This window comes from Tetranychus urticae, chromosome 3 (assembly GCF_039701765.1).
Source record: "Tetranychus urticae isolate SD_2017Ah chromosome 3, NJAU_TeUrti_SD_1.0, whole genome shotgun sequence".
NCBI lineage: Eukaryota > Metazoa > Arthropoda > Arachnida > Trombidiformes > Tetranychidae > Tetranychus > Tetranychus urticae.
In genome coordinates, this window is record NC_142960.1 from 19,790,672 (window position 1) to 19,806,623 (window position 15,952).

Consider the following 15,952-nt stretch of genomic DNA (forward strand, 5'->3'; position numbering starts at 1 on the left):
GTGAACCCAGGATATTTAAAATCAATCTCAATTTTTGTAGCTTCTGGGGAAATAAATGAAGGACTACTTTGAATAAAACGCAATCCGGGTTCTCTAGATAAATGTCCAAACACAACTGTAACAAAACATGTAAACACTAAAGTAACGGGGATAACTGGTTGCGACAATGGCTCTTTAGTCCTTAAAAATTTAGACTCAAACCAGGTTTTTACCATATTGCATTGCTTACAATTGCTGATATTTTTAGTGAAAAAACACTGGAAGAAGTGAGAAAAGGAGTATAAAATTATTCAAAGGATATTATAACAAGGTTGTTGCTAAAAAGACACAATTTTCATATTTATTCCCAAATGAAAAAATGGTTAGAAACTGGTTAAAATTACTTTATTGCCGGCAAGAGTCTGTTAGTTTGTAGTGACATAAAAACTGAGTCCATTTGTGAGATTGAAGATTTAAAGAAAGAAACAGTTCAAAGTTGAAACTTGGATTGCATTTTGTACAGATATCGAAGCAAATTTTTTTCATAAAACTCATTCAACTGATTTAACTTTTGTTTGTAAACCAGAAAATGAACTTACAATGTATTTTGAGAAAGTTTTCTGTTTCCGTGCAACAGATAACTTCGATTTTAGGTTAGATATTCTGCATTCTGTGACCGTATGAATTAGCTGAAACTTAGTAGTAACTTAGTAAAATTTTTAGGCCATCTTATTGCTATATGCAGATCAAATGGCTACTTAAATTAATACTTACGGCAAGATTAGTTTTCCGATTATTAGCCAAATACGGTCCAAGTTGAACACGTCCATGTTTGAATTTGTAACAAAAGGTTAACCGTAATTTTATGAACAAATAAAATATACTCAAATGGTGCAGTTGAATTTTCATAGAAAGTGATAAGTTTATGAAAATGACAGTTAATGGCAGGTATAAACCATTGGCAACACAAAAAGATTGAAACTTAAACAATTAAAATAATTATTTATTGGAGCGAAAAGTAGCTTAACAAGTTTACTTGTTAGACGTCCCTTTATCAACAAAACTTGAACATTGCATAGCAAAGTCATCTGTACGCAAAAATTGTATTATAACAATTTTTTCAAAATTTTTTTTTACAAGATACGTTAATTTAACTAATAAACACAATTATATTTAGAGTCAAAAGTCGACATTATCATCAGTAATTAAATAAGCTATAAAATAGAGATTCCTTTTAGTTTCAGTTTAAATAGCAAAGTCAGCAAAGCATAAAAGTTGATAAGCTTGCCGGTGTGTCTCGTCTCTTCCCACTGGTCCTGAAGCTGCCTTCCTAGCTGGATATAATTCACCCAGAACCTTATAACCAGAGTTGGAAAATCGGGCAACATAAAGCTCTTTATCATATGCAGTGTGACCACCAGAAATGGCACCATTTCTCAGTCCACCATTTGATTCTTCCTCCCAAACTAGTTGAGACGGATTCTTTGTAACAAGCAAATCAAACTCTCGATGCTCATTAGCTTTATATCCGTATGGAACTTTACATAAAGAATCAGTTGGATCAAAAGTTCCAGGAATTAGTTCATAGTCTCTTCTATTATTAGCTAAATGCTTAGCTCGACAGACGTAAACAGTCTTTCCATTGGATCCAGTTCCACCAGCAAAAGCATCAGTCAGGGAATAATTGTCAGAGTTATAACTAACCCATTTAATCTCACCTCTCATCGAATTCATCTTCTCTGTAAATGAAGTTAAAGATGTAGTTGAAGGTGCCTTCGATGATGATGACTTAACACCAACAATAACACTGATGCATATAGCTGTAGCAACTAAAAGGCCAGTACCGATAAATGCGAGTTTTTTCCTGGTAAAATTGCTGAAAGAGTAAGATTTAAAGGTCAGTTAATTTTATATTGAGAGTTGACATGATCAAACAATGACTCTTGATTGAAATTGAACATTACAAAAGTGGATGGTTAACATAAAATAATGAAAATCTTAAGAGGTGTTATTTGCTTAGGAAACACGTTTCGGGTTGAAATTAATGTTCAATACAATGATGTTCTTACCTATTCCATGATGATGAGATCTCATTAAGATTTGATTCCAACTCCATTATAAAGGGATTGATATTGACCAACTAAAACTATGGATTTATAACTTCACTCTCAATCAATGACACATTACAAGTGACAATAACCAGTCTAATTGTATATTGTCTTTAATAAATGAATAAACTTACTTCGCATTGGCTTCTTATCATTTAATTGTTATCGAGATTTTAGGTTTCAATGAATGGTGTCATGTGAATTAAGGGGAAACAATTGTAAATTTGAAAGTCAATCAATAAATAATGTATAAATTTCATTTGTTTTAAGGGTAAATATTAGGCGTTAATTAAGTCACAGGAAAAAATCACAAGTTTTTAATCGCTTGTATCGAGAAATCATGAATTAAGTTGGGAAACTTCAATTTAATCATGTAAATATGTATAATCTTGCTCAAAACTGACAGCAATTAATATTATGAAACCACAAAAGGTACTAAATTGACAGACATTTTAGTCGTGACACTTGTAGTAAAACGAGCATCCATTAAAGTCCTAGAACCCAAAGTATGATACTAATGAAAGAGCAATACATTCAAATCTTTTTCGAAGCTATATCAGCCATTCTGTCGAAGTATGCTGAGCATGAAGAGCTTTATGACTGGAAAAGCTGGTAAAATTGATACGGTTTGGTAAACGGTTGAGATGACGGTATAAAATAATTTGAAGCATGAAATATTCAGATTTAGATTTTAGATTATTTATTTAGATTCACTATTTTCATTAAGATTTCATTGAAACATTTACAGAGCATAATCAGATAAACATAAAAGATCATAATATGCATCGTATCTCTCTAATCCATCTACTGGTCCTGATGCTTTATTATGAGCCAAATGTAATTTACCAAGAACTGTAAAGCCATAGTATTTAAATCGGGTAACGTAAAGCTCTTCATTATATGCAGTGTGTCCACCAGAAATGGCACCTTTTTTTAGTTCCCCATGCTTATCTTCCACCCAAACTAATCGAGTTGGATTCTTTGTAACAAGTAACTCAAACTCTGAATGGGCATTAGCTTTATCACCGTATGGGACTTTACATACAGAATCGGTTGGATCAAAAGTTCCAGGAATCACTTCGTCTTCATTTTTTTTATTAGCTCGCTGTTTAGCTCGACAAAGGTAAACAGTCTTTCCATTGGCACCAGTACCGCCCGCTAAAGCATCAGTCAGTGAATAATCTTCAGAGCTATAACTAACCCATTTAATCTCATCTTTAATCAAATTCATCTTCTCTGTAAAGAAATGCAAAATATAAAATTCGGTCAATGAAAAATGAGCTGACGTCTGTAAACAGGTCAAATGACAGTTAATCTAATAGCAAATGATCGCAATAGATGTAATTTTAGTTTTGACAGTTCAAAAATTTATTTACCTTTGTGTACACTTAAAGCCAAAGGTGCCTTCGATGATGAAGACTTTACACTAACAGCAACAATAACACTGATACATATAGCTGTAGCAACTAAAACACCAGTACCGATAAATGCGAGCTTTTTCCTGGTAAGATTACTGAAAGAGCTGAAAGTAAATAAATTGTTTATTGTGAGTTGACAATCGTTATTGATTATTCATCAAATTATAATAGTATCAAACATTGACTCGAAAATATGTAGATAAATCTGTAACTGATCATTACAAACAGGTTCAAGGGTAACACAGAATCAGGCAAATCTTAACAAAAGAGGTGTTATTATTTCAATGAAACTTTATTTCCAATCAATCTTATTGTTTATTAATGAATACAAAACAGTTGAATTGATTATGGAATGCAGATTTTGTTTGTATCTTACATCTCAGATAACATGTTAAAACTAATCAAGGTTGAATATAAACTTAAACTTCAGTTATGAATTCACTGAGATGAGCAATTCATTGAAAGGTTAGTCGAATGAATAATTATAATAAACCCTGATCTAAAGATTGGTTTTGATGTTTACTAGGATTGCACCAAATTACAGCTATCATCAGATCAATACGAATAATTTTGTTTTTCAATCAAAATTGATCCTTACAAAGTCATCATTTTCAATCAATTTAAGCGTCTAATAAATATAATTAACATTGAAATGTCTCAAGATTTTCACTGAAACATTTTTGATGGTCTAAGGAGTTGAAGATGAATGGATTGAAACCGTTTTGATTGTTTTGATCAAACAATTTCATGTCCACCTCAATTATGTTGTGTACACTTCAAACTGAATAATCTCGATATCTGACAATTCTCGGTCTTGATTATTGAGACAAAATCAAATCATGTTCCAGAATTATCTTTACAAATCTCATAGTTGTCTTGAATAGCTTTAATAACTTTGTTTTCACTTTAAATCAACAAAGTCAAGCTTTTGACTGAATGAATAACCTTTACTTTTTGAGTAAAAGTGACCTGCAAGTTAAACGTGTCCTTTGTGTACAAAATGGTACTTACCTAGTCCATGATGTTGATATCTCATTAAGATTTGATTCCAACTCCATTATTAAGGGAATGATATTGACCAACTAAAACTATGGATTTAACTTCAATTTCAATCAACTGCACATTACAAGTGACACTAACCAGTCAAGTTGCTGACTGTCTTGAATGTTACACTGAATTTGCCCCACAACTTCTTATCATTTAATTGTAATCAAAACTACAGGTGTGAAATGAATTAAGCGGAATAGATAAATAATTGTCAATATTTAATAAATAATGATGAAACTTAATTTGTTTTCAGAGTAAATATTAGGCGTTATTTTTGTTACAATAAAAACAATCATGTTTTTCATGAAGATAAATATGAGTAAAGTTAAAAAACTGTAAACTTAATCATGCAAATGTGTACAATCCTGATCAGAATCGATCTGAAGATTTGATTTCGACAATCAATAAAATGGATGCAGGATTGGAATCTTATTAAATTTTATTTAAACAGAAAAGCCAAGATCTAATAAAGGAGTTATTCCAACTTCGATATGCCTTCGAACCTGTTGACCGAAGAGACCTCATATTATGGAAAATTAAAAAGGACTTTTTCTAAGCACTATTACCTCATTTCTCAGAATGAAAATTGTCGAGTTTGCTTTTGTGTGTAAGAATACAATTGCTTGTAAATTGTAAGAATACAATTAATAGTATTACCCAGTACATTACAATATTCAGATACATAATTTACACAATTTAAAATTCGTGATAAAAGTTGGACTTTTAATTAAAACATTTACAGAGCATAATCATCAACACATAAAAGATCATAAGTTTCTCGGTATAGCTCTATTCCATCTGCTGGTCCAATAGCAGCTTTATTATGAGTTAAATGTAATTTACCCAGAACTGTATAGCCATTGTATTGAAATCGGGTAACGTAAAGCTCTTCATTATATACAGTTTGACCACCAGAAACGGCCCCACTTTTTAAATTACCTTGCAAATCCTCCTGCCAAAATAATCGAGATGGATTTTTTGTAACAAGTAACTCAAACTCTGGATGGTCATTAGCTTTTTCACCGTATGGAACTGCACATAAACCATTTGTGGGATCAAAAGTTCCAGGAATCACTTCATAGTCTCTTTTATTATTAGATAAATGCTTAGCTCGACAGACGTAAACACTCTTTCCATTGGATCCAGTGCCGCCAGCTAAAGCATCAGTCAGTGAAAAGTTGTCAGAACTATAACCAACCCATTTAATTTCATCTTTAATCAAATTCATCTTCTCTGTAAAGAAAGGTAAAATATAAATACATTCAATGAAAAATGATCTGAAATTTGTTTGGTTAGCAGGTCAAAGGACAATTCGTTTACTTGTAAATAGTAAATTAAATGTGATTTTGGTTTTGATAGTTTAAAATTTGTTTACCGATGTATGCACTTAAAGCTAAAGGGGTCTTCGGTGATGATGACTTAGCACTTGTGACACTAACAGCAACAATAACACTGATGCATATAGCTGTAGCCACTAAAACCCCAATACCAACGAACGCTATCGTTTTCTTTGTAAGACTATTGGAAAGAAAAAGTTTCAATGATCAGTAAATTGTCTTATGCACAAAATTGATCAGAACACAGGAACTACTATTGCTTCTCAGATGAGTGAATAGATTTAAGGCGACAACTGAGCGTAATCAAGGTTTAAAAGTGATATGACGATTAAACATGTTTGTTTTGTACAACAAAATACTTACCAAGTCCCTGACGATGTTTCATTTTGGTTTGATATCTGATAAAGATTTGATTGCAAAGCCATTATTAAGGGATTGATATTGACCAACTAAAGACTATGGATTTATAACTTCACCTTCAATCAACTACACATTACAAGTGACAATAACTAGCCTAGTAGTTTTGAATGTTAAAGTGAATTTGCTCCAAAATTCCTTATCGTAAATCATGAATCATGAAAAGTAAATTTGTTTTTAGAGTAAATAACATTTAATAGGCGTTATTTTTGTTGCAATAAAATTAATAATATTTTCATGAAGATAAATATGAAAAGTTAAAAACTGTAAAATTAATCATGCAAATGTGTACAAACTTGATCAGAAGATTTGATTTTCTAACTCAATTCATTGAAATGCACGTTGCTGAGCATAAAATTGTATCTTAAAATTCACCTCGGATAATATTAAAGACAGTATTTCTCCATGAAACAACAGATAGCCAACAGAAATACATAAAATAATGGTGTCAAACATTGACCAAAAATATGGACCAGATAATATGTAATAGATAAACTTGGAATTAAACACCCAAAATAGGTGCAAGGGTTACATAGAATCAGAACAAATCTCTACATAAAAGGTGTTATTTATTCAAGGAATCTATCAGCTTTAAATATAATCTGGCGTTATTTTTGTTTCGTAGTTCTGGTAAGATTACTAGAAGAGTAAAGAGTTTATGGCCAGGAAATCTGGTAAAAATATTATTTGAAAAAACGGTCAACATGAAGATTTAAAAATCGACATCTACATTTACACATTACTTATTCAGGTACATAAGTTACACGATTTAAAAACTGATGATTCAAGTTGGACTTTTGATTAAAAAATTTACAAAGCATAATCATAAAAACATAAAAGATCATAAGTTTCTCGGTATTTCTCTATTCCATCAGCTGGGCCTGAAGCTTTATTATGAGCCAAATGTAATTTACCCAGAACTGTATAGCCATTGTATTGAAATCTTGTAACGTAAAGCTCTTCATCATATGCAGTTTGGCCACCAGAAACGGCACCACTTTTTAAATGACCTTTCGAATCCTCTTTCCAAATTAATCGAGATGGATTCTTTGTAACAAGCAACTCAAACTCTGAATGGTCGTTAGCTTTATCACCGTATGGGACTGCACATAAACCACTTGTGGGATCAAAAGTTCCAGGAATCAGTTCTTCTTTGTTTCTTGTATTTGCTCGATGCTTTGCTCGACAAAGGTAAACAGTACTCTTATCCACGGATCCAGCGCCGCCAGCTAAAGCATCAGTCAATGAATAATTGTCAGAGCTATAACTAACCCATTTAATTTCATCTTTAATCAAATTCATCTTTTCTGTAAAGAAAGGTAAAATATAAATACATTCAATGAAAAATGATCTGACAGTTAACAGGTCAAGAGACAATTCGTTTGCTTATAAAAGATGCATTAGACGTGATTTTGGTTTTGATAGTTTAAAATGTGTTTACCTATGTATTCACTTAAAGTTAAAGGTGCCTTCGGTGGTGATGGCTTAGCACTTGTGACACTAACAGCAACAATAACACTGACACAAATAGCTGTAGCCACTAAAACCCCAATACCAACGAACGCTATCGTTTTCTTTGTAAGACTATTGCAAAGGGAAAGTTTCCATGTCAGTAAATTGTCTTATTCACAAAAAGGACGAAATTGATCAGATATCAGTAAGATCTATTGATTCTCAGATATAGATTCTATAGATTTAGACCCTTCAATTGAGCGTAATCAAGGTTTGAAAGTGATCTGACGATTCGTTTTGTATAAGGTACTTACCAAGTCCCTGGTGATGTCTCATTTTGGTTTGTTTCCGATTCCATTGTAAAGATATTGATATTGACCAACTAAAACTATGGATTTATAACTTCACCTTCAATCAACTACGCATTACAAGTGACACTAACCAGTCTAGTTGTCGACTGTCTTGAATGTTACACTGAATTTGCCCCACAACTTTTTATCGTAAATCATAAATAATGATGAAACTTAATTTGTTTTCAGAGTAAATAATATTTATTAGGCGTTATTTTTGTTACAATACAAACAATCATGTTTCCACGAAGATAAATATGAATAAAGTTAAAAAACTGTAAACTTAATCATGCAAATGTGTACAATCTTGATCAGAATTGATCTGAAGATTTGATTTAATGATCAATAAATTAATTGAAATGGATGCAAGATGGGAATGTATCATTGCTGAGCATTGTATCTTAAAATTCACTTCGGGTATCAAGAAAGTATTTCTCCATGAAGCAACAGATATTTAGCCGAAAATCATTGTGACTGCACACTTATAACGACAGTTGGCAACATCAAAACTTCATTGCCAATGAACAAAAGTTTTTTCCTTGTAAAACCACTGGAAATGTATTTCAAGGTAAACGTATTGTTCATTGTGCGGTGAAATTCATCAAATAATGGTATGAAATATTAACCAAAAAGCTGGATCAGATAATCTGTAATGGATAAACATGGAATCAGACACTAAAAATAGGTGCAAGGGTAACATAGAATCAGAACAAATCTTCACATAAAGGTGTTATTTATTCAAGGAATCTATTATCTAATATCAGCTTTAAATATAACCCGAGCGCTATTTTTGTTTCGTAGTTATTGTGTTAGCACCAAATATTAATACTGGTTCACTGAGAAAGCATGAGCGGTTCACTTCTTTTTCAATGTCCCTTTATAATGATATTTGATGTTATCCCCACAGATTCCCTCATATTATTTAATAAATGAATTATTTACCAAGTTTTTTGCTGGTACGATTACGAAAAGAGTAAAGAGATTGAGGTCAGTTTACATGAAGATACAAGATGTATTATTAAAATTATAATAAGAAGCATAAACATTCACATTTAGAAGTACTTAACAGCTAATTAAAATTTACGATTTTCATTGAAACATTTACAAAGCATAATCATCAAAAATTAAATTGTCATAATAAAGAGAGTTGATATCGGTTCACTGAAGCTTCAATTTCGAGTTCATTTAGTTTAGCCAGAACCAAAAAGCTGATGTATTTTATTGGATGCAATGTAACCACCAGAAATAGCATCATTTGCTGTTCTGCCATATGATTCGGCCTTCCAAACTAATCGAGATGGATCTTTTGTAACAAGCAGTTTTAATTTATAATAGGAATTAACTTTTCTATCATGTGGTTGCACTAAAAGCAGATGATGGATCAAAAGTTTCTCTGATTTCTCAATTTTACAGAAAATCGAGTTAAGAGTTAGAACCTAGATTGCCTTTTGTACAATTAAAGGAATAGATTTTTAAATGCAGCTCATTTTTCTGGTGTTGATGATCAACTTTTGATGATCAGTCAAAAAATGCACTCATTTTGAGAAATCAAATTTTCTATTTACTGTAAAACACATCAGTTCGAGTTTCAATTAAACAGATCATAAGAGTTAGAGAGCTTAAACTCATTACTAGTCCATAAAAATTGTTGGTACAAATCATGAATTGAATACTTTTTTCAATTCATCACCAGTTCTCTTGATTTTGTCCATTGGCCCTAATAAAATCTAATGTTTGGTCAAAGAATGCTGATTCGCAGTTTAAACTTTGGACTTGATTTTCTAATGAACTAATGAACAGAGAAACTTTTCAATAGCACTTATGGACTCATTTTTTATGTCTCTACAAACCAACAGAGTCTTTGTATCAATTTGTGCATAAATTCAACAATTCTGTTGATTGTGTCTTTTTAGTAACAACCATAACAATAGATGGGATTTTTAAGTTTAAAGATATGTTCAGGGAAAATGGATTCATCAATAACTGACAAGGGAAGTCGCCGATTTTCATGTTTGATAGCTCATTCAATAGGGCTAAAGGTTTAGATGAATAGCATAGCAAGGTGCATCTTTTGCGTATCTTCAAGATCCGATATTTTCCGAACTAAAAATCATACAATTACAACATGTGAACATCATTCGATAGATAATTTTATGTCGAGTTATAAGTCAGATAATTTAAAATTGACGTTTCTCATTCAAGTTTTCATTTAAAAGCATTTACAGAGCATAATCATCAACACATAAAACATCATAATTTACAGATTTGATCTGGTCGTTTCCAGCTAACCCTGAAGCTTCCTTATCAAGTTGATCCAATTTACCAGAAACGAAAAAGCCATCGTATTTAAATCGTGTAACGTAAAGTATTTTATTGGATGCAGTGTAACCACCAGAAATAGCACCATTCTTTATTCTGCCATGTGACTCGGCCTTCCAAACTAATCGAGATGGATCCTTTATAACAAGCAGTTCAAAGGATAGAAAGCTCAAAGCTCTTTTATCGCGTGTGACTGTACAAAAATTAAATGTATCATTTGGGTCAAAAGTTCCAGGAATCACTTCTTCTCCATTGTTAGTTATTCGCTTAGCTCGACAGACGTAAACAGTCTTTCCATCGGATCCAGTACCACCAGCCAAAGCATCAGTCAGTGAATAATTGTCAGAGCTATAACTAACCCATTTAATCTCATCTCTCGTTAAATTCATCTTTTCTGCAAAGAAATTTCGAAAATATTACCAAAATGTTCGATATAAATAAAGTGACATGGTGGGAACAGGCAACTACTTAAATGACAAGTCATCTACGGGCAAATGATCACAATAAATGGGATTTTAGTTTAAATGGTTTAAAGATATATTCACCTTTGAATAAACTCAAAGCTAAAGGTACCTCCGGTGATGATGACTTGACACTGACAGCAAAAATAACACTGATGCAAACAGATGTAGCCACTAAAACAGTAATACCAATGAACGTTACTTTTTTCCTTGTGAGATTACTGAAAGAGTAAAATTTCGAGTAAATTAATTATGTGAGTTAACATTCATCAAATTATAATATTATCAAATAGCACGGCTTTAATTGTGACACAAAATAAGTCAATGGCTTTGCTTACAATTTGAATCGACAAAGTCAAACCAACCAGTCAGTCTCCCAACCTTTGACTGACTGGAATCAATGCATCAATCAAATGTTCGTTGTGTACAAAAAATTACTTACTTAGTCCATGATGTTGATATCTCATTAAGATTTGATTGCAACGCCATTATTAAGGGATTGATATTGACCAACTAAAACTGTGAATTTAACTTCACCTTCAATCAACTACACATTGTAAGTGACAATAACCAGTCTAGTTGTTGACTGTCTTGCATGTTCATTGAATGGATTCAGTAAAGCAATAAGTACTAATGAACGCGAGTTTTTTCCTTGTAAAATTGCTGGAAATGTAAGTTCGAGATAAACTAATTTATATTGTTCGATGAAATACACCGGATTATATTACCGGCAGTATCAAGCATTTACTCAAAAATGCAGATCAGATAATGTTATAATAGATAAACCTGGAATTGAACACTAAAAACAAACCAAACCAGCAACAATCAGACAAATCATGGCAAAAGAGGTGTCATTTAACTCAAGGAAACTTCATTTAAATTCAATCTAATTCTCAGTCTAATTGATGAAATACTGATTGCAGATGATTTTCTTGCAATTTATTATATATAATAATCAATTGACCTGAGATCATAGAAAAAGTTATTAATTTTCTTTCAAATTGAAACACTTTCAAGTTTCCAAGTTTCAATTGAATCTGGAGATTATTTGAATGCAGGATGTTGTTTGAAAAATCGGCTGCCATGAAGATATAAAATTGATTCAAAGCATAAAATAGTCAGATTTTGAATGCACATAGTTTAAAATTGACGTTATTCATTCAAGTTTTCATTTTTATTTATCATAATCAAAATCATGTTATTATTCATCAAAATATTTACAGAGCATAATCAGCAACATATAAAACATCATAATATTCCGAGTGTTGTTCGAATCCTGCAGCTGGTCCTCTAGCTTCTTTATATTTTAAACTTAAATCACCGAGAGCCATATAGCCATGGTAATCAAATCGTGCAACAGACAGCTCTTCATTATTACTGTAACCACCAGAAATAGCACCAATTTTTAATCGGCCACTTGATTCTTTTAATCCGATAGCTGATTCTTTCTCCCAAACTAATCGAGAGGGATTTCTTGTAACAAGCAAATCAAACTTTCGATTGGTACGCACTCTAATGTATGCGACTTTACATAAAGCATCAGTTTGATCAAAAGTTCCAGGTAGGAGGTATGCTAACTGCTCAGCTCGACAAAGGTAAACACTATTCTTATCCACTGATCCAGTGCTGCCAGGTAAAGCATCAGTCAGTGAATAATTGTCAGTGCTATAACTAATCCATTTAATTTCATCTTTGATCAAATTCATCTTATCTGTAAAGAAATGTTAAAGATAAAATATATTCTTAAAAAATGAGCTGACGCTTGTTAGGTTAACAGGTAACTGATGAAAATTCATATACAGTAGAGATGGCAGAAAAAATTCGCTCGCTGCGAGCCGAGCTAAGATCAAACCACGAACTCCCGATTTGATTGAAAGCTTAGAGTAAAGGATAAACTTCTCAACATTTTCGATGCTAAGGATCTTTTTTATTCATTTAATAAGCTTACTCCTGAAACCATTAGTCAAATACGTAATTGTAATCAAATCAGTTAGATCGAAGAGATGTGTTTCTCACAATCTTTGATAGGTTTTACTGTATATGCAAATCATCGCAATTTAGTTTAATAATAGTTTCAAGATATATTTACCCTTGAATACACTTAAAGCTAACGGCGCCTTCGACGATGATTTGACACTGATGACAACAATAATACTGATAGCTGTAGCAAGCAAAACGCCAGTCCCAATGAATGCTACTCTTTTTTTTTGTGAGATTACTAAAGATTGAAATTTCAAAGTAAATAAATTGTATATTGTGAGTTTACAATCATGAAATTATAAAAGCATCAAACATTGACTCTTGAATATTTATAAAAATCTAAAATCAAAAATTACATTACATTGGTAACACAAATTGATACAAAATGAGACAATAACTTTGTTTTCAATTTGAATCAACAAAATTTTGACTGCCTGGAATAGAATTTATATTTTGGATAAAAGTGACCTGACAAGTTATCATGTTCGTTGGGTACGTGGTACTTGCCTTGTCCAGGATGATGATGTCTCATTAAGATTTGATTCCAACTCCATTATCAAGAGATTGCTAGTGACCAACTAAACGTGATTTATAAGTTCACCTTCAATCAACTACACATTACAAGTGACAATAACTTGTCTAGTTGATTGTATTGATTGTTATATTAATATAAACTGTTACTCATTTCTTATAGCATTTAATTGTAATCCAATTAAAGGGGTGAAATAAATTAAACGAAGTATTATATATAATCAAACAGTAAATATTAGGCGTTATTTTTGTTAAAATCATATGTGATTCACCACCAAGATAAAGTAAACTAAAACACTGTAAACTTAATCATGCAAATGTGTAATATCTTGAGCAGAATTGATTTTATAAATCCACAAATTCACTGAAATGCACTCTTCTTCTGAGCATAAAATAATTCATACAGGTCTAAATGGTATCACTGACCAGGTTAATAAATGAGTTATTCTAACTTTTGATACGCTTTTGAACCTGTTGACCTCATATCATGAAAATTAAAAAGAACTATCGAGATTATGTCAAAATTAAAATTGCCGAGTTTGATTTTATGTAACAAAAGTTTATTTCAAGGTGTTTAGGTTGTATCTTTTAATATTGATAAGTAAAATGGGTAAATTACCAGTCACTGAAATTCATTTAATTTACAATTGAAATCAATTTTAAGTCATTTAATAACATTTATTGACAATTTACAGTTCATAATCAACAAAACATAAAACATCATAATCTTCACTGTACCTCTCGTATCCTTCAACTGGTCCCGAAGCTTTCATATGAGCCAAATGTATTTTACCCAGAACCGTATAGCCATAGGTTCGGAATCGTGAAATGTAAAGCTCTTCATCATATGCAGTGTAACCACCAGAAATGGTTCCTGATTGTAATTTGCCTTTTGACTCGTTGGCCCAAAGTAGTCGAGATGGATTCTTGGTAATTAACAAATCAAAGACTGAATGAGGATTAGCTTTATCATCATATGGGACTTCACATGAACCATTGCTTGGAAAAAATGTCCCTGGAATCAGTTCGTCTTTATAACTAGTCTTGGATGGATGTTCAGCTCGACACACGTAAACTGTGTCACCATTGGCACCAGTGCCACCAGCGAAAGCATCAGTCAGTGAAAAATTTTGCGAACTGTAACGAACCCATTTAATTGCATCTGCAGTCGAACCCAATCTCTCTGCTAATGAAAGTCAAATGTTAAATTGTTCATGGAAAATGGATTCATCAATAACTGAGTTAAAGGCACAATTAAAGCTATCAGTTTTAAGTAACCATAAACAGACATTAATAGATTAAATGGTAATTAAATAGGCAAAAAAATATCTAACACTAACTTTAGATTAAAATATTTATATTTGAAAAAATGCCGTTATTCACATTTTACAAGTCGATAAATTTGCATCAACGAAACTTCATCTTCATTTATTTATTCACAATCAATAGCTTTTATTGTGGGTTTAATTCCCAGTCCAGTTTGTATCATTTTTTGTTGATTTGTTTTTAAAAATATAATTACTGTAGTAACGCATTGAGATTGAAGATGATTTGGGCGATGAAGACTTTACACTAACAGCAACAATAACACTGATGCATACAACTGTAGCCACTAAAACACCAATACCAATGAACGCTATCCTTTTCCTTGTAAGACTATTGGAAAAGAAAAGTTTTAATGTCGATAAATTGTATTTTGTACGAAAAGGGTAAAATGATGAAACATCAGGAACTATCATTGATTCTCAGATGGGTTGAAAGATGTAACAATGGATATAACATCATGGTAGATAAACTAGTAAACAGCAATCGGAAATTCTTAGTGTGAAATCTTGAATTCAAAGGTGTTACTGTAAATTCACTTCTTTATTAAAAGTCAGTCAATGTTTTGTTATCATTATCGCTGTATCAAAACATAGGATTGAAAAATCCCAACCAGCATCTTGATTCACAACTTTTTTGGGTAATTTTATGCAAAGTCATTTGATGGCTCTGTCATAATATTAGGTCAAGACCAGAATCTTCCACTGGCTGGAATCAATCTGGTAAAAGTGATCTGACAAGTTAAATATGTTTGTTGTGTACTTACCCAGGAGATGATAATACTTCATTAAGATTATCTTCAAGTTTCATTGTAAATAAGTTGATATTGAACTGTTAAACTTGACTTTAATTTTTAGATGCAATTTCAATCATGTACACATTACAGCCACAATTACATGTAAACTAATTGATTTTAAAATGTTACTTGAGCATTTAAATCACTGTATCAAGAAGCTAAACCCTCGGCCCTATTGTTTATCATATAACTTGATAACATTCCGGTTCAAACAGTAGCAATATCTTCCGAAATCTGTATTTAAATATGATTAGATACAAATTTGAGAAATGATATAATGAAATATTCCCATTTTTGTTATTTTCAAATCAATTTGAGTACCATATTTACATCTGAACCAATATTCAATGTTGAACTGATTGAACCTAGAAGGTGATTTCAGGACAAATAATTCCTGTTTTATATCAAAGTTCCTGTTAATTTTATCAACATTA

The 15,952-nt window shown here is 31.8% G+C and overlaps 7 protein-coding genes across 8 annotated transcripts; all 7 read right to left on the reverse strand.

Annotated features, from left to right (window-relative positions):
* Nucleotides 1-961: 961 nt before the first annotated feature.
* Nucleotides 962-2,167, reverse strand: LOC107362936 (uncharacterized). The gene is made up of 2 exons (XM_015930078.3): nt 2,049-2,167; nt 962-1,855 (listed from the first exon to the last, which is right to left on the reverse strand). The coding sequence occupies exons 1-2, from the start codon at nt 2,093-2,095 to the stop codon at nt 1,225-1,227; spliced, it is 678 nt and encodes a 225-aa protein (XP_015785564.1). The 5' UTR covers nt 2,096-2,167; the 3' UTR covers nt 962-1,224.
* A 597-nt stretch (nt 2,168-2,764) lies between these two features.
* Nucleotides 2,765-6,398, reverse strand: LOC107362900 (pfs47 receptor-like). Its single transcript, XM_015930038.3, has 4 exons — nt 6,326-6,398; nt 4,517-4,574; nt 3,464-3,609; nt 2,765-3,323 (listed from the first exon to the last, which is right to left on the reverse strand). Exons 2-4 carry the CDS (start codon nt 4,561-4,563, stop codon nt 2,830-2,832), a joined length of 687 nt encoding a protein of 228 aa, XP_015785524.1. The 5' UTR covers nt 4,564-4,574; nt 6,326-6,398; the 3' UTR covers nt 2,765-2,829.
* Nucleotides 5,255-6,398, reverse strand: LOC107362917 (pfs47 receptor-like). Its single transcript, XM_015930053.3, has 3 exons — nt 6,253-6,398; nt 5,928-6,070; nt 5,255-5,785 (listed from the first exon to the last, which is right to left on the reverse strand). Exons 1-3 carry the CDS (start codon nt 6,312-6,314, stop codon nt 5,289-5,291), a joined length of 702 nt encoding a protein of 233 aa, XP_015785539.1. The 5' UTR covers nt 6,315-6,398; the 3' UTR covers nt 5,255-5,288.
* Nucleotides 6,399-7,017: 619 nt separating this feature from the next.
* Nucleotides 7,018-8,200, reverse strand: LOC107362902 (pfs47 receptor-like). The gene is made up of 3 exons (XM_015930040.3): nt 8,073-8,200; nt 7,748-7,890; nt 7,018-7,613 (listed from the first exon to the last, which is right to left on the reverse strand). Exons 1-3 carry the CDS (start codon nt 8,114-8,116, stop codon nt 7,117-7,119), a joined length of 684 nt encoding a protein of 227 aa, XP_015785526.1. The 5' UTR covers nt 8,117-8,200; the 3' UTR covers nt 7,018-7,116.
* A 2,081-nt stretch (nt 8,201-10,281) lies between these two features.
* On the reverse strand, nt 10,282-11,489 carry LOC112538954 (uncharacterized). The gene is made up of 3 exons (XM_025161038.2): nt 11,331-11,489; nt 10,973-11,109; nt 10,282-10,821 (listed from the first exon to the last, which is right to left on the reverse strand). Exons 1-3 carry the CDS (start codon nt 11,375-11,377, stop codon nt 10,328-10,330), a joined length of 678 nt encoding a protein of 225 aa, XP_025016806.1. The 5' UTR covers nt 11,378-11,489; the 3' UTR covers nt 10,282-10,327.
* A 551-nt stretch (nt 11,490-12,040) lies between these two features.
* On the reverse strand, nt 12,041-13,596 carry LOC107362921 (uncharacterized). Its single transcript, XM_015930056.3, has 3 exons — nt 13,376-13,596; nt 12,978-13,106; nt 12,041-12,599 (listed from the first exon to the last, which is right to left on the reverse strand). The coding sequence occupies exons 1-3, from the start codon at nt 13,398-13,400 to the stop codon at nt 12,106-12,108; spliced, it is 648 nt and encodes a 215-aa protein (XP_015785542.2). The 5' UTR covers nt 13,401-13,596; the 3' UTR covers nt 12,041-12,105.
* Nucleotides 13,597-13,972: 376 nt separating this feature from the next.
* LOC107362912 (uncharacterized) lies at nt 13,973-15,621 on the reverse strand. Of its 2 annotated transcripts, none has more exons than XM_015930050.3 (3): nt 15,489-15,621; nt 14,922-15,055; nt 13,973-14,582 (listed from the first exon to the last, which is right to left on the reverse strand). In XM_015930050.3, exons 1-3 carry the CDS (start codon nt 15,530-15,532, stop codon nt 14,089-14,091), a joined length of 672 nt encoding a protein of 223 aa, XP_015785536.1. In that variant the 5' UTR covers nt 15,533-15,621; the 3' UTR covers nt 13,973-14,088. The 2 variants fall into 2 exon arrangements, with proteins under 2 accessions (XP_015785536.1, XP_015785535.1); XM_015930049.3 differs by having other exon boundaries at nt 13,973-14,585.
* Nucleotides 15,622-15,952: the final 331 nt, after the last annotated feature.